The sequence below is a fragment of the Wolffia australiana genome, chromosome 10 (genome assembly GCF_029677425.1).
Source record: "Wolffia australiana isolate 7733 chromosome 10, ASM2967742v1".
Lineage (NCBI taxonomy): Eukaryota > Viridiplantae > Streptophyta > Magnoliopsida > Alismatales > Araceae > Wolffia > Wolffia australiana.
Window position 1 is genome coordinate 3,662,934 of NC_135844.1, and position 24,187 is coordinate 3,687,120.

A 24,187-nucleotide genomic window follows, 5' to 3' on the forward strand; every position below is an offset into this window, starting at 1 on the left:
TTAGAGCATAGTGATTTCCATAGATATGTACGTAGTCATTGGCACGGCTCCATTTCTACGTCACCTATGGAAAACTTTAGTTACCGTCTGCGCAACCTCAAATTCGACCTCAACTGGTGGAACCGTCATGTCTTTGGAGACGTCCATTCCCCGCTAGAGGAGCTTAAATAGAAATTGGTCGATGTCGACCGTCACCTACAAGAGTGCTGGACAGATGACATGGGGGAGCGACAGGTACGACTTAGAGAGCAGTTGGAGGATGCTATGCGACGACAGGAGATTTTTTATCTCCAAAAATTGCGTATCCAATGGCTGCGAGAGGGTGAGAGGAACACACGTTTCTTTCACGCCTCGATCCGTCACAGAGCCCACCCGAACTATACGACCCTCCTCGAGACGCATGGATAGGACCCAATCCAGCTAGCAGGTGCAGGCGTGGAGTACTATCACTCCCTCCTCTCCTCGCAGCCCACTTTTATGACCGAGGATATTCTCACCTCCATCCCCCCCTTAGTGACCGACTAGGAAAATGCACTTTTGCTAGCTACCCCGACGCGCGCGGAGATCAAAGAGGTAGTGTTCTCCTTGGGCCGTAACAAAGCCCCAGGACCCGATGGCTTCACTACCGAATTCTATACGGCGTGCTGGGATGTGGTAGGCACCGACTTGGTCCTAGCTATCAAGGAAGCGTTCCAACGTAAAGTCTTCGCAAATAGTTGGAAATCTAATTTTTTTGGCGCTTATTCCGAAAGTGGATACCCCACTACCTTTCGTGACTTTCGCCCGATCAGTCTTTGTAATGTATGCTATAAAGTTGCATCAAAGATCATTACAAACCGACTTGGACGCTTCCTTGATAGACTTATCTCGCCAGAACAGTGTGGCTTTGTCAAGGGTCGATAGATCCATGACAGCATCACACTAGTACACGAGCTAGCCCAGTCGATAGACACTCATTCCGGGCTCTAACGTCATCATCATGCTTGATATGGAGAAAGCCTTTGATCGAGTTGAGTGGAACTTCCTCCTCGAAGTGTTGCACCGCTTTGGATTCACGGATGCGTTCATCGCACTGGTTGATGCTTGCATTAGGGAGAATCACTTCTCCCTCTTGATGGATGGAAATTCCACCGGCTTTTTCACGGCTACACGGGGACTCAGGCAGGGTGACCCTATCTCACCCATCCTCTTTATATTGATGGAGGAGGTCTTTAGCCGATCGCTCACACGGGCGATCACTCAAGGCCTCATCCAATCGTACTTTACAAAGAGGGGTTGCCCGATCATCTCTCACTCCTTATTTGTTGATGATGCCATCCTGTTCCTTAATGGATCTAAAAAATCCATCAAGGAACTTATGAGTGCCCTTACAGCGTACGAGCAAGCCTCTGGCCAACTCGTCAACGCTTCGAAGAGCAGCTTTATTGTGGGTCCGTCCACCACTATGAGGTGCTCTGAGATCATTCAGCACTCCACACGATACTCACGAGGACATCTTCCATTCGATTACCTTGGATGCCCTATCTTCCTTGGCCCTGCTCGTCATCATTATTTTGATGCCGTGCTAGGCAAGCTAAGGAAGAAACTGGAGGGATGGAAACTACGTTTCCTCTCCCCTGGAGGCCGCATCCAACTAATACGACATATCCTCATGAGTATCCCGCTACACACTTTGGCGGTCCACTCCCTATCACTTACGGTTCTCCGCTCTGTTGAACGCCTATGTGCATGGTTCCTATGGTCTGGTCATTTCGAGGGGGAGCGACGTCACCATTGGGTTTCTTGGGAGAAAGTGTGTCGGCCGACGCTCGAAGGGGGTCTAGGGATCAGATAGATGTCCAAGACATGCTTCAAAAGAAACTGGTATGGCGTATGTGTACCACCCACTCCCCTTTGGGGAGTTTCATCTTAGCTAAATACAAAGAATGGGCCCGACGCGAGCTTGATATTCGAGGCACCAAGCGATGACGGACATGGCAGCGCCACTGGCTTAAGATGAGTCACATGACCCGTTGGCACATTGGCCGAGGCGACATTAGCGCTTGGTACGACACCTGGCATGCCGATGCGACGCTCGCTTCTCATCCTCAGTTCGTACCACACCGTGTGCGTGTCACAGTGGCCTAGTTGCTTAGAAGCAACACACCACACCTATGGGAGCAGCACGGCCTTCCCTTGGCCACTTTATCCGAGGTCTAGACTACCCCTCTTGACCTTAGTCCTGATTGTGCCATTTGGACACTCACAACCCATGGAGCATACACGTGTCGATCCTCGTGGGAGCATTTCCATGTGAAATCTCCCCCACAGCATTGGGGTCCGCGCATTTGGCATCCGGCGATCCATACACGTGTCTCCTTTTTCCTTTGGAGACTCCTTCACCGAGGCCTCCCGACTAACGACCGAGTGGCTCAGATAGGCTGTTCTCTTAGTTCGCGCTGCCACTTCTGCCCCACTCTCCCGCACACAGAGACGATATATCATCTTTTCTTCCATAGCGAGATGGTAGTGGATTGCTGGCGTCTCATCACCGATTGTCTTCGTCCTTTGACACCGTCTGAGTGTTTCGGCAAGTTTATCCTCTCGCCGACTCGCTCTGCACGGAGCCCCATCCTCCCCATCACCATAGCTTATCTTCTATGGGAGATTTGGAAAGGGCAAAATTCGTCTCGTTTTGCAGGTACACCTATGCGAGCTGTGGACATAAGGCGTCGAGTTCAGCTGTGGCTTCGATGCATTCAGCCTCTCCTCACACCGCGAGACAGCCGATCACCACTTGCATGTGACCTCCCCCGCTCTATTGGCATCCTAGTGACCCCTCTTGCCACCCGCATCCAGTATCGAGTAGTTTATTGGCTCCCACTGCCAGTAGGCTTTCTCAAACTGAATGTGGATGGTGCGATGAAAGGGAACCCAGGGCCCGCAAGGGGCGGAGGCGTCCTCCGCGATCACACAGGGAGCCTCTTTCTTGCCTTCTCTTCTTTTTATGGCGTACAAACTAATACAGTAGTCGAGGCTATGGCGATACGTGATGGTCTCCTCCTCTGTGAGGAACAGAACCTTCATAGTATTGTCGTGGAATCGGACTCACAGATATTAGTTGATATGTTTCGTACAGGCACATGCTCCCAGTGGCGACTACATCGAGCGTGGAATGACATCATGCGGTGTCGCTCGCGTATCGCTTGCTTTCGTCATCAGCTGAGAGAGGGAAACCAGACAGTTGATGCCCTCGCCAACCATGCGGTACACGCTCGCACCCACTCCACTCTTTTCTATTCTTGGCAGGAGCTTCCGCCCATGGCCGAGGATGTCATCGGCTTGATTGTCTTGGCTTGCCCTCCCTCCGCACACGCTGCCTCCTCGCAACGCCAGGCCCGCGGGATTGGAGGATCGCCTGGAGTGCTGGCGTACGAGGCGTGGACCGCGCCCGCCTCGACTAGAGCGTCACTCCGCCCACTCCGAGCACACATGACGACGACGATGAAGAACCAACCCGATTAGAGCGCCACCAAGCGCTACAATGACCTCGTGGAACCACTCCGAAGAAACGACGATGACACACTTCCTCGAGCGTCCGTGAGGTATCACTCATGTATCTTTTCTTTTCCCTAACTATGGGCGTGGACGAGTGGGATCCGAGTGTAATTGGGATATATATACTCGATCCACGCCCACAAACATTGAAAAACACTACACTTTATAAATAAAAACCCCCTGGGTGGCATCCAGGGGACGGCTGGATCGGACTACGGGCACAACCCTAGGGTTGGACGTATATGGCACCGTGATTTTTGCCAAAAAAAAAAAAGTGGGTCATTCATAAGAGGAATCTTTGTAGAGTTTAATCAATAAACCCAAGACACGATGTGATGCTGCAGCAATGGTTAGGAGATAGAAATAACTATATTAAATCAATGGCTGGTTGAGCTGAAATTTCGCTTCCTCTCTTGTATTCATCCACATTTGGATTTATAAAATGAGCCCTTGACCTTTGTAAAAAAATAGCTTTGAACTCATTTCACCCTATAGATGCTGATTGAAAGAGAGTGAGGTTTTTGAAGGTCCATCTAATTTTTATATGTGCCCCCTTGTCTGTTTGAAGGTAAAAATAGAATTAGATAGGCTGATCTGCATTAATAAATTTCCTTGATCCCAGCAGAATATAGGGTTTAAGATTAGCCTCTTAACTTTTATTGATCATCCTTCAACACATCATCTAGATATATCCACACAATGCACCGTTCCATTTAAATCCATCCTCATTCCACATACTTACATTATATCCATCACATCACCTTTTCCGTTTTCCATCCAAAAAATAAACCCTAAGTCATCCATTTCATCAATTTCACTTATTCACTATCTCATCCTACTCTCACATCCTCAAATATCTTCATCTATCTATTTTCTCCCTTTCTTTCATTTTCTGTCTGTCTTACCTCTCCTTCCTTGTCTCATCCATGTTACCTAGTTATACTCACCATCTCACCTCCCCATTTTCATAACATCGCTATCTACTATTCTATTAGCATTCAGTTCTCATCCCTTTTGAATCACAATATATAAAGTGTCAAATCCCTAAGATATGTTCCCAATGGAGACAACCTGTACTCATCCGCTATCTAGGATTCTTACGTGAGCATCAAACTATAAAATTTATTGATTACACTTAAATCTAATAAAGACATAATTTAAGCATAAGTTGGATGATTGGAAGAATTATATCCTTTCTTCTCATCCTTCTTACTAAGTTTCCTCTTTTTAAGCATATTTTTCTCATTCACATTAATAACATATTTGGACTCAAGGTGTTTTGACCTTAAAGAGATCAGCTACCCTATTCTAAGATTGATATTAAAAATATTCCAAAATAGTGTTTAAAAGAGAATGGCGCAGCATAGAAGACAAAACAGTCAATATCATGATGACATGTATAAAAATGATAGCATGTATGCGTCAAATATCTTTTTACTTGTAATTATAAATGTCATATGCGTGATATCAGTATTATAGTCTGATTCAAAAATTACATGGCATCCTAGACCACTTTGTGGAAAACATGATACTAAATTTATCTTTGATAAATGGATAATCATAACAATATGATGTTATACTTTATTTTTGCCAAATATTTTTTATATTTGCACTTGGATTATAAACCATTTAAGGATAAAAGGAAACATTTGTAATTTATTTTCCTGATGTCTATTTTTATGTATTTTATAGATTTTTTAGACTTAGCCTAGTTGACTCCTTAAAGTCAAGTGGATTTCTTGCATCTTCTTGAAGTTTTATTTTAAACACAAGACTTAGGTAAATAAATGGTGAATTTGGGATACCAATTGGTGGACAGGAGAGATCCAAACCATGTTTTAGATAATAAGAAGCGTTCCAATACACAAGAAATTGTTCTCCTAAAACACGAATTCTATAACTAACCCACAATTGGAATTTGAAATTTCTACTTTCAAATATAGGAAGGATTGAATGCCAATCCAGGTTGGAAGTCAAGTAACCTGAGCATTTCAACCCCTTGAAATTAAATCCAATGGCTGGGAGAGTTAGGGCACTTGTATTTAATTTCTTTCCTTCTCTTGTATCTCATCCTAGATTTCTGCTCCAAACTTGTTGGTGGAGGCATAGTTCATCGAAGTTCTTGTCCTATAAGAGTGTGGGAGAGAGAGTTCAAGGGTGATCAAGATTCTTGGAGAAAAAGATCAACTTGGCCGTTGTGAGAATTTTCAACAAGATTTGTGTGATCTCCTAAAATTTTTATTTGAATTTTCTCACCTTTGTTTCTTGATATACATTGCATTAATGGCCTAGACTTCAGGTTTACATCGCATCAAATGGCACTGAATTATTCTGCTTGTATCAAACATTATTGTCTTTTTTGTCTACTACCCTATCTTGCCCAATAATGTTGCCCAATAGTGTGCCATTGACCACAAAATGCATGATGGCCAACCTAGCAGCCTGCAGATTTTGCTGTGGAAGGCCATCCAAAGGTTTCTACCTTGCCTTAAAATTTGCTTCTTGCCCAAAATAGCAGATAGTGCTATTGAACAAGGTTTGTGTGATCTCCTAAAATTTTTATTTGAATTTTCTATATCATAAGAGCAGATAGTGCTATTCAATGTGAATATCTTGATGTCCTTCTTGATTTTTAGTAAATTTATTTTTTTAATAAAGTATGAATGAGATGTAGAATGTTTATTTTGGCTTTAAGGCCATATCAATCCATCTAAGGGAAGTGATGTCTCAGTAAATAGACCTGAATCAGGAATATATCTTTAGATGAAATTACATTTGCTTTTCATGGACATAAAAGTTAATAAGAGTTGGGGGTCTTAAAACACATTGATCATGATGAGACGTGTAGATGTTAGTTCCTTCATAGCCTGCAACTAAAAACAAAACAACCAAAAATATTAACACAAAGGGGAATGAGGGGGGCTAGGAATAATTTATCAACTCTAGATGAACATTTGAAAATTTGAAACAAGCTTCATGAAGCTTAAGAAACAAAAAATCAAATCAGAAAATCTGAAAAACTAAAGCCTAAATATTCTCCTTTCATATACTTGAGTCTATTACCTCTTGGTTATTTAATTGGCATTCTTCCACTGCGTATATGCTCAAACTCTAAATGTATTCACATAATCGTCAAAATGTCAAATCTCCTTCGTAAAAGTTTATCAACTATGCTTGAGATCCTTAAGGATCTTCTTATAATTGTATTCACACCTGGAGGGATGGAACTAGAAGAGAAGATAAAAGGGGGTTCATGAAAGTTAAACTTTAATGGGTTTTAATCCCTTAGGAATGTCATTTCATGTTTAACAGTTTTTTAAAAAAATGTTATGTCATAAAATATGTGAATGCAATTGTTCTTAATATATGATAAGCATATAATTAGTTTGAAGGGGAAAAGAGATACTGAAATTTAATCCCATTAAGAAAATTGGAGGAAATATATAAGAGGGAAGAACCAATTCAAATTCCAAGTACAAATGATTTAATTCAAATTCCAAGGAATTTTATTATTTACTATATTAAATTCAACACAATAGTAATAGTCTATTAGAGTTACATCATTAAATGGCGACGTTTCATTTATTAACAAATCAAGTCTATTTCTCTTATTAAAATAAATCAAATATCTTTTTATCATTTTCGGATTGGCGTGATTGAGTAAGAGAGCTAGATTATCAACAGTTCTATTATTTGAAGGAGAGAAAAACTACGATATAACAACCAAATTAGGTTAACTATAAGTACTTGTGCCGCCTTTGTGTTTACATAGGCATTTCTGTCACTTTTTTTTGAAGTGATTAAACAATGATATTGAATTGTCCACTAAACAACGTTGAAAACTAGACTTTATATCATTGGACAACCTATAAGTAACATAAGTTAATGAACTAATTCGTCTTGTTAAATTTCTTATTTTAAGCTAAAAGCAGATAGAATTTTTCATTGTCATAGCAAGGCATTTCATAATAATTAATACTTTCAATGATCATGTAATTATCAACAAAATAGTGAGGAGCTGCATGTAGTTTTGAAAGAAGTTTTACATAAATAGTTTGGTACGATGAACATTAAAAATTTCCTTGACAAAGTGTCTATGAAAAGTAAATACCAACTATAAACAAAATGCACAACATCATCGTCGAATTGTTGGATGTTTATGTTTTTCATTCTTGAGGTGCTCCAAGCATTTGACATAAGAAAAGATTTCTTGAATTATGTTATATACAATACTAAACGTTCTTGAATTAAGAAAAGCGGCTGGTTGTGCATTTTGTCGCATAACGCGTTAGCCCTATATCAGAATACCGAATGCAATTACACTAAGATTGCGAGAATCTTCAGGTTCTAGAAGATTTCGAGAGTAAGAAAGACTTACCAATAGCGGCTGAACATATTTCATTTCAAATTTTCAGTCATAATATCCTTTCGATAACGACTTGAGAACGTCCTTCAGAAGATAAAACGGAAACAAGCGCATATACTACAATCGCGAGATCAGAGCTTAATCTAAGCGCGTTCTCCGCGGATCCGCCGAGCGAGCTGGATATCCTTCGGCATGATCGTCACGCGCTTAGCGTGAATCGCGCAAAGATTAGTATCCTCGAACAGGCCAACCAGATACGCCTCGGCAGCTTCCTGGAGCGCGGACACGGCCGAGCTCTGGAATCTCAGATCCGTCTTGAAATCCTGCGCGATCTCCCTCACCAATCGCTGGAACGGCAGCTTGCGGATGAGCAATTCAGTGCTCTTCTGGTACTTGCGGATCTCCCTCAGCGCGACGGTTCCAGGCCGAAATCGGTGAGGCTTCTTCACTCCGCCCGTCGCCGGTGCCGATTTGCGTGCCGCCTTCGTCGCCAGCTGCTTCCGTGGCGCCTTCCCGCCAGTCGATTTGCGCGCGGTTTGCTTCGTGCGCGCCATTTTTTGAATTTTTTTGAATGGGTGGACTGGAGCTTGGGGTGAGGCGGGTATTTATAGGGTTTCCGCGACGGTTCGGAGCTTGGGGTGAGGTGTGACCGTTGATTGGGTTTGATCGGACGGTCGAGTTAGTGCCACGTTGGTTATCCGAGTGAGATGGAGTTCGGCCAATGGGATGTTTGGTTGGGTATGGAAACGAAAGTATACTCTTTTCCCCGTTTTTAAAATATCTTAAATTTTCTGAATACTTGGCTATATGGTCAATTGCTCATATTCGACCGACTCTTTCCGAGTTTTCTTTTATTTTTAGTTTTTCATTTTTTTGTAAGTGCAATCTAAATTATTTCATTTTTGCTTTTTTTTATTTTTGTATTGCTAGAGGCATTTTTATTTTATATAGTTAGAGGTATTTTTGTATGGTTAGAGGTACGAGTGACTCTTTCCCACACTCCTTTCATATATAGTTTTCATTTTTTTGTTAGTGCACTCAAAATTATTTCATATTTCTTTTGTCTTTTTGTATAGTTAGAGGTATTTTTATCTTTTACACTTATTATATTCCATTTATAATGTAATATTTATTGTAATCTGCTTTATCTTCTTTGTTTTTGTTAAATAGAAGTTATGTTATTTTTCCGTTTCTTTTATTTTCATTTAGTTATTCAACTATTGATTTATTCTTCTTCTTAATTTTTGGCTTTTGGATTCTATTTTTAGCTTTTTTCTAGGTTTTTATTTCGAGATTTTCTTTTTAGTTTTTGGTTTCTGGTCTTTATTTTTTTTTATCTGTGATATTTAATTTTATTATTTCTATTCAAGCTTCTCACGCAAAGAATATCATACGTGGCAACCTCCATGGACAAACAAAATCTTTCCAACCAGATTTACACGCCATTAATTCTACTTATCTTAATATATCTATAAGTATACTGCAAATTGGAATTTTCTAGGCTGGGATTTTCCTCGATCAGACGATTCAGACCCCAAAAAAGATCTCCTACACGTGGCATGCTGCTTACGTGGCAAGCTGAAAATATCTAATAGTACACAGCGGTGTAAAGGGATGACGGACGACGAATCGGTCCCCACAGATAGTATACCCGAGGCGGTAAGCTTGCCGAGAAGTGGTGCGGAATATGTGAGATTACCATGCAGTTCCTCCTCCGGCGAAGTGGACGACGGATGACGGCTAATGAGCTAGTCATGGAAGATATTTCCGGCGGTAAGCTTACCGGGGAATATCAGGCAGCGATGGCTTTCTCTGCAAGTAGTATGAGCGCAAACGATTGATGACGGGTGACCGATGACGAGTTAGCCCCGGGAGATATTTACCAGAGGTGGTAAGCTTACCGAGAGAGAGGGAGAGAGAGGGAGGGGGGAACTATCTGGAAGATATTTAGGTAACAAAAACGATGCAAGTCTTCTCGTCGTCGTCTCCCTCCTCCAATGACGGACGACGGATGACGAGTTAGTCGTGGAAGATATTTACCCGAGGCGGTAAGCTTACCGCCTTACCGAGAAAGGGAGGGAAAGAATATCTGGGAGATATTTAGGGGTGGGAAATATCAGGGAGCCATGGATGAACAGGGAGGGGCGACGTGGATGAACAGGGAGCCGCCACGGGGGAGCGCCGGCGTGGCGGCGGCGCTGTCGCCGGCGGCGGAGAAGACTGCGGCGCTGGCGGAGAAGATAACGGCGGAGGGGGGGTTCGCCTTCGTGGGATCGCTGGAGAAGGCGGCGGGCGGCGACAGGGCGGCGGCGGAGGCGGCGCGGGAGATGGCGTGGGAGCAGCTCCACGCCGGGCCGTGGCACAGTGTCGTGCCTGCGTGGAGGGACGCGTACGCTGCCACGTGTCTCTACGCCGCCGGATTCCACGCCGACGACGGCGACCTCCCCGAGGCGCTGAAGATCCTCGATCTAGGGCTCATCATGGGGGGATTGCTGCTCAGGGAGGATCTCGAGCGCGGGGTGGAGATCGTGCTGGAGAGGTCCAAGGGCGGATCGGGGGGTGAAGATCGCGGAGTTTGTGCGGGGATTTTGGGCGGGATCGATCGCGGGAACGAGTCCGAGGTGGTGATTTTTTTTTGTTTTAGTTTTGGTGTGTTTTTTTCGGAATTTGTTATAGTTTTTTGGATCAAATGCTGTTGATTTTTTTGTTGGGAGGATCGATCGCGGGAACGAGTCTGAGGTAGTGATCTTTTCTTTTTTTGGTTTTAGTTTTGGTGTGGTTTTTCCGAATTCGATAGGAGTTTTTTGGATCAAATGCAGTTGAAATATGTTGGGAGAATCGATCGGGGGAACAAGTCTGAGGTAGCGATCTTTTTTGTTTTTTTTTAAATTTTGGTGTATTGATTCGGAATTTGTTCGAGTTTTCTGGATTTTTTCTTGTTTTATGTTGGGAGAACCAATCGCGCAAAAAAGTCCGAGGTAGTGTTTTTTTTTTGAGTTTTATGGATCAAATGGTGTTGAATTTTCTGGTGTTTTATGCTGGGAGAATCGATCGCGCAAAAAAGTCCGAGGTAGTATTTTTTTGTTTTTTTTATTTATTTTGGTGTAATTTTTTCGGAACTTCTTTGAGTCTCTGGATCAAATGCTGCTGAACTTTTTGTTGTTTTATGTTGGGAGAAGTGATCGCGCGAACAAGTCCGAGGTAGTAATCTTTGTTTTTTCAAATTTCGGTGTATTGTTTCTTAATTTCTTTGAGTTTTCTGGACTAAACGCTGCTGAATTTTTTGCGGTTTTATATTGGGAGAATCGATCGGGTGAACAAGTCCGAGGAAATAATTTTTGTTCTTCTTTTGGTCTATTGTTTCAAAATTTCTCTGAGTTTTCTGAATTTTTTTTATTCGCTGGGGTTTTAGATACTGTTGAATTTTTTGTTTTATGTTGGGGGAATCGATCGCGCGAACAATTCCGAGTTAGCAATTTTTGTCCTCTTTTATGTTGGTCTTTTTGTTTCGGAATTTCTTTGAATTTTCTGAATTTTATCCGCTGGGGATCAAATGTAGCTTATTTTTTGTTGTATTATGTTGGCGTAATCAATCGTGCAAACAAGTCTGAGGTTGTGATCTTTGTTTTATTTCTTTTTTGGCCTTTTTGTTTTGGATTTTTATGAATTTTCTGATTTTTTGTTGTTTTATGTTAGCGGAATAAATCTTGCGAACAATTCAGAAGGTAATCTGTGTTTTTTTCTTGGTCGCTTTGTTTAGGAATGTCTTTGAATTTCCTGATTTTTTTACCGGCGGGGATCAGATGCCTTTGAATGTTTTGTTGTTTTATTTTTGCGGAATCAAACCTAAACCATGATTCATCTGCATACAAAAAATGCTAAGATTCATTTTTTGTTTGTATCATATGTGCATCTAAGATCAATTTCAAGCAAAATGTTTATGGCCGAAAATATAGAACCAAAAATATGAATTTAGAGCAAAATATATTTGGCATTTTAAGGAGAGAAGCCCGTCCAAAAACTGGTTAGTTTCAACTTTATTACTGATGCAACTGTTCATCTTTGATATGCATAATCTTCCCAAGAACAGATGGTTACTTTGAATTTTATGGATCGACAGTCTAAAGCATCTGCAATCAAAGTTCTTTCTCAAAGAAAATTCATATGCCATTTTTCTTCAAAAAAAAAAAGAAAATTCATGTGCCCGAAATTACTAAGTCCAGTTATTTTCTAACCATGTTTCAGAAAGATGATGCTTTGTAATCTGGTAATCGAATATCATTCTGAAACAAAAATTTAATGCCGGAAAATACAAGCACTCCTTATTTTCCACTGAAGAACAGAAGTTGATTTGAAATTTATCCCTCCATCTAAAGTATCAGCGATTTTCATGCGTATTTATCTCACTGATGTTTTTTATCTTACATCTACCAGAATTTCTGTTGTTTACCTCCTTACAGCCGACGATTGTATTGCTGATTACTAGGTGCTTCGGGATCTTCCACCTGGATCTCTGACATCAAATATGGTCGGAAGACAGTTTTCCCTCTCTATGGAAAGATTCATTTGTGACTACTTTCAACGAGGATGTCCAGTTGTAATGGTTGGATCTATCGATCACTGGCCTGCTCTTACAAAGTGGAAAGACCTAAGATATCTGGAACAGGTTGCTGGAGATAGAACAGTTCCTGTTGAGGTGTGACTTTTTTTTCCATTTTTTTGTTGCATTTTCTTATTGCCTTCAACATCTCTTGCACTTAGGGAACGGCACGTCTGGGACGTGACGCCCCGGACATGACAGGACGGATGACGATCCGAAGATTTCGGAAAAATCTGTCACGTTCGCGTCACTGTCATGGTTTGCGGCGTCCCTGTCACGTCCCCGTCACCGGACGGCGTCACCGTCACGTGTGACGGAACAAACAACCATGCGGAAGAGAGAATTGGAGGGGCATATGTCAAATTATCTTTGGACGGTATCCTTTTGCGCGCGCAAATTAATGCAGGGAACTTTTCTGCAAAATGCCAAAAAATCGAGTTAGCGACACCACGGCGAAATCTCGGCCATCAAAAAGCTTAAATCTAACGATTTTAAGTTTTTTTTGGTCATTTTTAAAAATCCGTCACAGCCGTCATCCGTGACGGCCGTCATCCGTGACGGCTGTCCCGTCATGTCACTTGTCCGAGGCCCTCCGTCACTGTCACGTCATCGTCATGCCCAGTTCGTCATCCATCACCGTCACCGTCACAGGCCCCTAATTTCGTCACCATCACCGTCATGTTATCCTTCACATTGCGGTCACCGTGACGTGTGACGCGACGGATGAGGGCTGCCGTTCCCTACTTGAACTTTCTGATATGAACCTCAGCCTCTGTCAGGAGGGCCACCGATTTTGTGTGATCTCCCCTATTTTTCTTCAAACAAATTTGTCATGTCATCCAGAGGGATATATGTGTCATTTCATCCAGGGGCATCTTGGTGTTTTCTTGTGATGGTAGTTTTTTTCCTTTTAAATAGCTACAATTCTTCCTTTAGGAAGTAGCAAGAGGTTTGAATTCGTTCATTCAGCAACCACCCCTCTATATCTTGCAGTTTGGAGTTGCCTTAGGGTTCATCAATTGTCAACTTCACCATCAATGACATGGACCTTGATTGAGCCTGAAGTTGTCAGTTTCCAGGTTTGTTTTAGATGACAATGAGGTTGATGAGTGCCCTGAACAGTTGACATGGATGGTGGAGGACAGCGTCAACGTTGCACCAACGTCGACATGATGACCCAAATAGACAAAGTCAGGCATCAACCAATATTTGTTGGACAACTGGCAAGTGACATCTATTATTCTTTTTGTTGGTTGAGGATGATGGTGAACCATGGGCATTTGATGTTGACGCATGTTGATGCTGACCATGTCATCAACAGATCATCAACCAATGGCCAACATTTTGTTAAACACCGTCAGAACGTACTGAACAATAGGTTGCATATGTCTCTCTCTCTGCGTCTAGACCAACTAATATCTCTCTTCCCCGACATTTTGCCCCTAGCATGTGCCTTGGCCTTGTGATTGGCCCTCCATCTTCAGATCATCAGCTGGCTTTCCATTAGTTGTTCCCTCACTCTAGATCTAATCTCTCTCACCTTCCTCTCATATTATCCCTGCTTTTCTGATAGGAAAATCAAGGTGCCTATTACTTTCCATGTCAGATTCTTAGAATACTGCATTGTTTCCTTTTAGTGTTTTTATGTATCATGAATTTTCAATGTATTTCAGGTGGGGAAGAATTACTTGTGCGATGAGTGGAAACAAGAACTTATCACATTCTCTGAATTTCTCAAGCGGACTATTTCTCCAGAAAGCTGCAAGACTGACATGACATATCTTGCACAGCACCCATTATTTGATCAGGTATCATAATTTACAACTGCTTGACTCCCCCTATCTCTCAATCTGCTTAACCAAATTTACCTTTTCAGTTAGTTATTTCTTAATATCACCTTCATGTATGTAGTTCCCTTTAATCAGTCCAGCCCTCCCCTTAGAAGGGCAGCCAATAAGGAGAAAGCTTCAACTGAAGTTTTCAACTTGTTCTCCTTCCTATTCCCAGTCCCCTTGTCCTTCACTAAAATCCCATTCCGCCGCCATTGTCTTGATATCATCATATTTTCAGGGGGCTCATCGCTGATTAATCCTTGCCTCCTCCATTCCACCGTCCTTTTCCCACTTACCTGATACAAACCTAAATCAATGTTTGTCGCATAATGTAATCCCTACTTATAACGGGGCAAAGTATAGTAGAGGGTAGGAGATTCTGCAGATTCTAGGGTGAGGGAGCGATAGGTTCCCAAGGTCTTGGACATACCGCCTATTTCAGAACCTGGGTATTCTCACAAGAATCACAACAATATATCCAAAATCATATTTCATAGAAGTCTGATGCTCAAAAAAAGGGAGAAGAGAGGGACATAAGAATGCGTGAGATATTAGAGGTCTCCAGGAATCAATGGAGCTTCGCCCTAGGAAAGGGAAATGGTCCCCAGGAAGGAGTGCGTCACCGGTGCATCGCCCCAGGGAAGATAGAGAATGATGACTTATGTTTTCATACAATGGTGTATGCAATCAGGCAACAGCCTCTCGAATCATCGCCTTATCTGTTTTCATGTTCATCATCTCTCTCCTGATCTCTATCTGTATCCATCCCACTTGTTCTCTACTAAAGGTAGACTACAATGAAAAGCTTGTCATCAACGAGGGACGATGACTTGGACGACTCATCATTTTCCTTGTCTGCAGCCATATTGACAGGGACAAAGTCATCATCCTCATTGTCATCATACCCACAGATGATTTGCTAGGGCAATGATGACTCGTCATCTCGTCATGTCATCTGGACAAGTAAAAATAGAGAAAATGAGAGAGAACGATGAAAAGTCGTCATGCATAAATTTTTTGTAGATGTAGGACGATGACAAAAGTGTGATCATCATGTCGTCTCGTCCTAGTCTGTGGTGACGGCAAATCTTACTCTCTACAACTACACTAGTCTGCCTCTGTTTGTGATAGTAAGTTTAAGAGACCTGGTACAAAATCATTAGGGGAGGGTTGTTTTTCCTTGAGCGTGATTAGAACTGCCAGAAATATTGAGCTATCGTGAGATTTTTCAGGTCCAAGAGCTGAGAAATGACATAATGGTTCCTGACTACTGTTTCACCGGAGGAGGGGAAATACAGTCTATCAATGCCTGGTTTGGTCCTGCTGGGACTGTCACACCTCTGCATCATGATCCTCATCACAATCTTCTGGCCCAGGTATGTGAAATTTCATTTCAATTCATCGTATGGGATTAAAACTGATTGAACCCTAAAGTTCTCTGTCGGAATCGTTTCCAAATATTGTCAAAGGTATAGGAGTAATGAGACGAGTGAGTACAGAGTGGATGTTACCATGAACTAGTGACAGAATGGACCTCACCTATTGGAGGGATACTGACATAGTAAGCATTGCCTGGAAGTGAAGACAGAATGGATGTTGTGTTCTAACCCAGAGAGAGAGAGAGAGAGAGAGAGAGAGAGAGAGAGAGAGAGAGAGAGAGAGAGAGAGAGAGAGAGAGACTCATACACTATCCCAGTTTACTTATTGACTGCCCTCCAAAAGGGAGTGCTGCCTATTTAAAGGAAAATATAAGTAGAACGGAAAATAACTAAAATGCCAATATCGGGGCAACAATCTACAGAGATACACTAGATATGACAGGAATCATATAAAAAACGTTCCGGTCCTGCCATGCTTCAGCTCAGCGTTTGTTATTTGTCTGCGTAATTCAGTTCATCATTATCGTTGGATATGATGCTATTGAATTTTGAGATTTCAATGGCGATAATTAATCTGCCTAAACTTGGCTGATGGATTGATACAATTTTTTGTATAAGCCCTTAGAAGACTGAAAGGTGCAAAGACCCCCTACTTGCAATACGTGAAAGTAATTTTTTTGTCATTACAGCTTACATAATTAAAGTTATTGAAAGCAATGAGAGGCTTATTTGTAATTAATGATGGAGAGTAATTTAGTTTGATGTTTTAAGTATTTTGCATTGCCAGGTTGTTGGAAAAAAGTATGTGAGGCTTTACCCAGCATCCATCTCCGCAGAGCTGTACCCACATACAGAGACGATGCTGTACAATTCCAGCCAGGTCCTCTCTCTCTCTCTTTTCCCTCTCTTTTCTCTCTTTTTATCTCTCTCTCTCTCTCTTTGTCACATTTTCCCTTCCTCCCTTATCTCTCTCTCACTCTTCTCGCTCTTCGTCACTCTTTTCTCTTCCTCCCTTATCTCTCTCTCTCTTCTCTATCTTTGTCACTCTTTTCTCTTCCTCACCTCTCTCTCTCTTCTCTCTCTTTGTCACTCTTTTCTCTTCCTCACCTCTCTCTCTCTCTTCTCTCTCTTTGTCACTCTTTTCTCTTCCTCACCTCTCTCTCTCTCTTCTCTCTCTTTGTCACTCTTTTCTCTTCCTCCCTTATCTCTCTCTCTCTTTGTCACTCTTTTCTCTTCCTCCCTTATCTCTCTCTCTCTTTGTCACTCTTTTCTCTTCCTCCCTTCTCTCTCTCTCTCTTTGTCACTCTTTTCTCTTCCTCCCTTATCTCTCTCTCTCTTTGTCACTCTTTTCTCTTCCTCCCTTATCTCTCTCTCTCTCTTTGTCACTCTTTTCTCTTCCTCCCTTATCTCTCTCTCTTCTCTCTCTTCTCTCTCTTTGTCACTCTTTTCTCTTCGTCCCTTATCTCTCGCTCTCTCTCTCTCCTCTCTCTTTATCACTCTTTTTTCTCCCTCCCTGATCTCTCTCTCTCTTCTCTCTCCTTGTCACTCTCCCCTCCCTGACCTCTCTCTCTTTCTCTCTTCTCTCCATGCATGACTCCTCTCGCTCTCTCTTCTCTCGATCCATGACTTCTCTTGCTCTCTCTTCTCTCGATCCATGACTTCTCTCGCTCTCTCTTCTCTTGATCCATGACTTCTCTCTCTCTTTCTCTCTTCTCCCCATCCATGACTTCTCTCTCTCTCTCTTTCTCTCTTCTCCCCATCCATGACTTCTCTCTCTCTCCCTTTCTCTCTTCTCCCAATCCATGACTTCCCTCTCTCTTTTTATCTTTTCTCCCCATCCATGACTTCCCTCTCTCTTTTTATCTTTTCTCCCCATCCATGACTTCCCTCTCTCTTTTTATCTTTTCTCCCCATCCATGTCTTCTCTCTCTCTCTCTTTCTCCCTTCTCTCCATCCATGACTTCTCTCTCTCTCTCTCTTTCTCCCTTCTCTCCATCCATGACTTCTCTCTCTCTCTCTCTTTCTCCCTTCTCTCCATCCATGACTTCTCTCTCACACACTCTTTTCAGTACATCCTGACCTCTCTCTTCTCCTGTCCTGACTTCTGTCTCCCTCTTCCTCTCTTTTTTCTCCCCATCTCTTTTTCTCTCTTCATCATACCTGTCACTCACACACCATCTATCTTCATTATCTTCCTCGCAGTTTCACTCTCTCTGCATGTTATCCTCCCTATTCATTCCTCTGTTTCTCTCTTGACCTCTTTTCCTCTCTCTCCCTTTGTCTCTGTCTCATTCAATCTCTCTATTCCGAAACTCTCTCTATCTCTGTCCCTATCTCTCCATTTCTTTTGCCTCTTCCTCTCTCTGTTATTGTGCTTACCTCTCTCTTTCTCTCTCCTCTCTCTCTTTCTCTCTATCTCTTCACCTTCTTGATGTTCAATGTGGGTGGGTGCAGGTGGATTTAGACAGCGTGGACTTGGAAAAGTTCCCGAAATTCGAGGGGTTGGAGTTTGTGGATTGCATTCTGGCGGAGGGAGAGATGCTGTACATCCCTCCCTTGTGGTGGCACTATGTCAGATCCCTCACTCCCAGCTTCTCAGTCAGCTTCTGGTGGGCCACATAACTCCCACCTTTCTCTCTCTAGTCAACTCTTCGCTCCGGTGTGATGTCAGGTCAACGCCATGCCAGGTCCTTCACTTATCCAAGCTCAATCATTCTTAGTTCATTTACGATCCGAGTAGAGACGCCATTAGTGGGTCTTCTCCGGCGTCTCTACTCGAAAGATCATGTCAAAGGCCCAAAGTGATAAAAATAACTCTTTAGTTCAGTAATTAAGTTTAAAATATTGAATATACTTAATTTTTATCTTCTTTTTTATTTTTTATTTATATCTTCAGTGAGCATTCTTTTATTAAATTTAACTGATGTTTCTTTTTCTTTTGATCACCCAAACGAACTGAACAAAGGCTTGGAATAGGCGAACACGAAAACCTCAGATGATGTTCGTGCATTGACGAACTTGTTTGTTCGTCGTTACGAACTGAATACTTCATTCATATCGTGAATATTTCCCATTTTTTAAAGTCAAACTGGGCTTATTAATCAAGATCTTTGTCCAATGGAGGCCCTTTCATTCGGCAGTTTTTCGACGAATTTAATCTGACTTCACCTGGTTAAGTACCAAGTCAACTGGTTATTTTGGCCTAGTCCACTCTGTTTACTTGAAGTGCACCCAAATGACACACCACATAAGATTTTTTGTCATTTTTATTATGTTAACGAAGGACACTTTTGTAATGACACCAGTGGGCCCATGAAGGCATAATCTTTGATCGAACGGCTTCAAATGCATCAATCATTAGGGTATGTGCATCACTTGGAATTTAGTAGGTATAAATGGGGAAAACTGTGGCTTGTATTGAATTGATTCATTTCAGTATTAATAGCTAGTTGAGGGCGACTCGGCATCTCGAGCTTGTTTGAGGGCTATGGATTGGTCATCTCAATAACAGTATCAGATACTGCACTGCAGCCAATAATGGAATCAAAACCAATAACTATGTTGGATACTTCTCAGGGGTCTACCAACTTCTGGGATAACTATTATCTGATAACTCATTGGATAAATGATAATCCTCCAATAATTTAATCTTCAATGAAGTTATTTTGCATAATATTTCACAAAACATCTGAGGAAGCTACATAATTTCTATTATGTTTCATAAACCCTTGTAGTAGTATTCATCGAATATCGATATTGATATATTTGTAAATAGAAGTAAAAATAGTTTTATTGATTATATCTGTATATTTTAGGTACTGTAAACATTTGAATATATTTTCTTGAAATTTTCCCCTAAAGCAATTAGGAAAATTTTGACGACTCTGATTTTTGCCATATAAACAGAAACTAGTAATGTAAAATTTATCTACTGGCCCTCTTTTCTTTAATCCATATATTTAAATATTATACTGCCCGAGTGAAGTTCATAATTGAGTTCTATTGAGCTCATTTTTTTGTAAAATCTTTCTATAGCATCCAATCATTAGAGTTTCAAGTTTATGAAAATTCATGAATTAGGTTTTCATACAAAACAGAACAATGCATCTGATACAAAAATCCAAATGATGCCAGTGTATGGCAGATTCTGATAATTGGATATTGGAAATAATTAATGGTATCCTTGTGTTCAAATGTTCTTAGTTTTATGTATACACCATACAATATAAAGTATACATATACTTATATGAGTACTAATATATTCTTGATTAGGGGTGAATGAGGTGAGACCTCTGCAGACAATGGTGGGTTGCGAGTGGGTAAAGCTGGGGCAATTGGGAGTGCAGGGCGGAGACGGGCCACCTGGCATGTAAGGCAATGGAATTACCAATGGAACGGCAAGTATGACGGAGTAGAATTGACGTTGTATGAGTTATCTAGACCTCAAACTATATTAACAATGTCATCTAGCTAACTACCAATTAAAGCTTGATATTGGTGTTGTCTAGGACACCAACTTGGCCCACTGTTTTCAAAATCAAGTGCTCCTTTTTTTGGGACCCTCTGCCACTCATCTTTTTGTGTTATATTTCTCATATAAATTCATCCAAAATTTTTAGAATTTTTTCCCCTTTCTTTCAATCCACACAGCGTGGTAAAAAAGCCTGGAGCTACTCCATAAAAAAATGGCATCTAATCTCATGGTAAAAACTTGTCATACTCATGTACTTTCAAAGTAAAGGACTTCCTAGACTATATAAATGATTACTTATACTAGGTTTGACGGAACTATAGATAATATGGAAGCTGATCCCACATTTCATATCTCGTTCAATATAAATTAATAGAAAAGTATTAATATCATCCATGTATGATGCTTATACTGATGTCCAATGATATATGTAATAATTAATTTATTTTGATGTATAATGCTCCTCGATAATCATTTTAAAATATGTATTTATTTAATTAATTAGGCTTGTCTGTAAGAACGTTATCATGATATTATAAGTATTATCTAGACTTATACACGGGCCAAAAATATCACACAAAAATGTTCATTTGTACTTAAAATATAGGATTTATAAACAGATTTATTACATGTATAAATTTGAGGAAGCCCTTGATGAAGTTACTTTTGTGAAACATCCTTTGATACCCATCTTTATTCTCCCTTCTCTCATTAGATTCCCTTCCTTCCTAGTAGGATTAAAACAACGAGGAATCATTCCCAAATATTAAAATGAATTCAAAACTGTAGTTATGAATTCAAAACTTATAAATTATATCTTTATGAATTTGGTGTTATAAATTCCATAAAAATACAATAAAATTTTTGTCATTCTAAGCATATAATTAAAACCTTAAAACTATTTAAAATAAATATAAACATATATTGTACGGATCATGGTAGTAGCGGCGGATTGCATGGAGGGTTGGCGGGGGGGGGCAAGCTCACCCTCTCGCCTGATAGTTCCATTTGTCGTGCACCTCAATGCTGACATTTGCGGCCAGTGGATCGGTCTGCACTCCATGCATTGCATCTGCTATGTCGGCTCCCCCTTCTCCTGCTGACACACGTGCACATCTCCCTGAGATTGGCCCCCGCGATTGGTGTCTTACATGAAGTGCGGGAGGCGGAAGTGCTCGCTCTCTCGCTTGACTAATGTTCCTGCCACGCACCTCATTGACGCCACCTGTCAACGGCGGGGAGGGCTCCCCACACTCCATGCATCATCACCGCCGCAGGAAGATCCGGAGAGACGTCGGCATGAGCGACCTTCTCCAAGCACCTGCCAGGTATCACTTATGTATCTTTTCCCTTTCCTGTACATGGGCGTGTGGACAAGTGGGATTCGAGTGTAATTGGGATATGTATGCTCGCTCCACGCCTACAAACGCTTGCAAACAAACTATTTCATCTATAAAATACCCCCTGGATGGCGTCTAAGGCACGGCTGGATCAGTCTACGGGCACAATCATAGGGTGGACGTACCCGGCATCGTGATTTTGCCAATTATTTTTTTAAAAAAATTAATCATGGTAGTCGCTTCTGGTATTCGATCTTCCATTTTTTTTACTTCATTAATACCCTATGTTAGTGGGAATATAATGCAAATGTAGGATTAAGATTAATAATAATATAAAGAGGCATATGAAAATGAAGGGTGTATTGTTATGAATTAAAAAATTCAAATATTCTATTTAAAAATTTACCTTTTGGAAATTAATATTTTTCAAATTATTTATTCCATTAAAGGACTATTTAGGTTTATTTAATAAATGGTAAGTTAATTGTTAAAAATCACAGCAAATCCCAAAAAAATATAAATATAAAAATCATCCATATTTGATTCACATTAAGTAAAATCAAGATATCTAGATGAATGGATTTCATTCCCAAAATAAATTATTTTTTATCTCAGCTCACTAAAGTAGGTGATTTAGATGTAATTAGGTTAGATTGTGTTGAATCACTTGTCTACATGAGATGATTCACATGAATTTAATCCATTCAGTATTGAAAATAAAATTCCTTTGAGTTTATGGAAGTCTAATTAATAACAACTCAGTCTCCCCCGTCCTTTGATATAAGATAATCATAAATATGATTCTCTTTTTAGTATTAATTTCATGAATTTATATGTTTGTTTCTATTTAAATGATCATAAATGGATGTTAATAAATCTTACAAGGATATATTGCACTTTTTAAAATGAATTTCCGATTTTTATTGATTTTACGGTATTTCAGCGTAATTTTATGACATTAATTTCATGAATAAAATTATTTATAAGTCATAAAATATTTAATTACATATATTTAATTTCCTAGGGGGTTATTTTATTTTAGAACGATATTCTGATTTATCTTAATTTTCTTTATGGGTTTTCTAATATTTAATTCATAAAGAAAATAATTTTGTATGCCAAAAAATAAAAAAATTGAATTTATTAAATTTTTTTAGTTTTCTATATCCTCCTGTAATTTTGTGCCACACATGCAATCCCCCACACAAAAAAGAGGAGAGAAAAAAATGGATTGCTCATATTGCTTTGAATTCAAACGATGATATCTAACGTTCCAAAATAAATTTTGGGTTAAAATTTTGAGGGCAGTTCCATCTTTACTCCCTCTAGCCATCCACATTCTTTTGCCCATAATCAACTATTCTTTTAACAAAATCACCGTTCTTTTTTGTCCCTACTTACAATTAGGGAGTTATTTGCTCATTCAAAATTTCTTTTGGGTCTGTTATTGCATTTAAAGAGCAAAGGATTGAAAGAGTGACAATCAATCAAGAAATTTAAAAGAAAAACACATATCAGCTCGTTGGGCACGTGAGAAAGAGGTTAGTGCGATCTTTGTCTAACTGATGTATTCATCCATTTCTCTAGGTTATTGTCACCAGTAGCATAGGTTTTTTATGACATGAAATATGTAGTGATAAATATGTATGTTATGATTTATTTTACCATTTATATCCAGAATATGCACAAAAATTATCACATATTTATGTTCAAACTGGAATTAACATTCATTTTTTTAATTGACCCTAACTAATGGGATTTAATAATTTACGAACTAACCCCACTTGATTCTCTTGAATCAAATTATTTTTTTATCATGATTTACTTGGAGTTTTATCATATTACAGGACTTAGGCAATTAGAATGTTAATATCATATCAATGATAGATGAGAGAGGGACCCATAGCACAATCAAGCCCACTATGGAGCATTCCTAATTCAAATCCCATAATGAGAGTAAGCGCAATCGAATGAGGGACATGTTTTTAAGGAGAAATTCAAGTGAATGGTTGTTTTTCCTTTCCTATAAAATTGTCTGGTCCGATTACCAAATCTTGGTCACACATTCTAGGCTTCTCGTATTGAGAATCTGGAATCCCTATTTCTGTCCCAAACTCTGTTTTGGCAGCCTTGAGTGCAGCGGAGTTTCTTCGATCCACTCTGTTTGAGTGTAAAGTTGAGTGAAGAAGCGAACCACATCATCACATTTGGAGGAAACTGAAGAACAGAGCATCCTTTGTCAGAGAGGGAATGACATCAAATGTTTGTGCATTCTCAGAGATTTCTATCTCCCACATTTATTTTTCTGGCTTGGTTATTATAATATGATAGCAAGACATAGAGCTTTTCAAATCCTAAAAAGGTGATAAAAAATTCATCCTACACCTCAAGTTATTGCATTTTTACTGAACCTAAAAATTTGAGCGATGCACACATTTTTAGGCGCTGCCACGCCAAGTCTGGGATGCTCCTGGGGCAAACCCTGGTACTCTCTGACAGAAACAAAATTAGCACTTTCAGTGCTTATTATGTGATTTCTTAACAATACAATATTCAAAAAAATTCTCAAAGATATATACTAAATTCTTCTCAACATAATTTAGGCTTTCCTTTACTCCATTTGCTTAAAAAAGAAACTAACACTTCTCCGAGAGTTTGTTTT

The 24,187-nt window shown here is 40.4% G+C and overlaps 2 protein-coding genes across 8 annotated transcripts; one reads left to right on the plus strand and one right to left on the minus strand.

The window, feature by feature from the left end:
- Window positions 1-7,911: 7,911 nt before the first annotated feature.
- LOC144708913 (histone H3.2) lies at window positions 7,912-8,492 on the minus strand. The gene has a single exon (XM_078582368.1). It carries the CDS (start codon window positions 8,455-8,457, stop codon window positions 8,047-8,049), a length of 411 nt encoding a protein of 136 aa, XP_078438494.1. The 5' UTR covers window positions 8,458-8,492; the 3' UTR covers window positions 7,912-8,046.
- A 1,522-nt stretch (window positions 8,493-10,014) lies between these two features.
- On the plus strand, window positions 10,015-20,244 carry JMJD5 (2-oxoglutarate (2OG) and Fe(II)-dependent oxygenase superfamily protein). 7 transcript variants are annotated; one of them, XR_013582891.1, is made up of 8 exons: window positions 10,015-10,524; window positions 12,390-12,599; window positions 14,177-14,311; window positions 15,568-15,711; window positions 16,502-16,594; window positions 18,169-18,401; window positions 19,020-19,076; window positions 19,987-20,244. XR_013582891.1 is itself a non-coding variant. In XM_078582367.1 (6 exons), the coding sequence occupies exons 1-6, from the start codon at window positions 10,030-10,032 to the stop codon at window positions 18,334-18,336; spliced, it is 1,245 nt and encodes a 414-aa protein (XP_078438493.1). In that variant the 5' UTR covers window positions 10,015-10,029; the 3' UTR covers window positions 18,337-18,609. The 7 variants fall into 7 exon arrangements, 1 of the variants encoding a protein (XP_078438493.1); XR_013582890.1 differs by lacking the exon at window positions 19,987-20,244 and adding an exon at window positions 19,151-19,196; XR_013582893.1 differs by lacking the exon at window positions 19,987-20,244 and adding an exon at window positions 19,160-19,196.
- The last annotated feature ends 3,943 nt before the right edge of the window (window positions 20,245-24,187 follow it).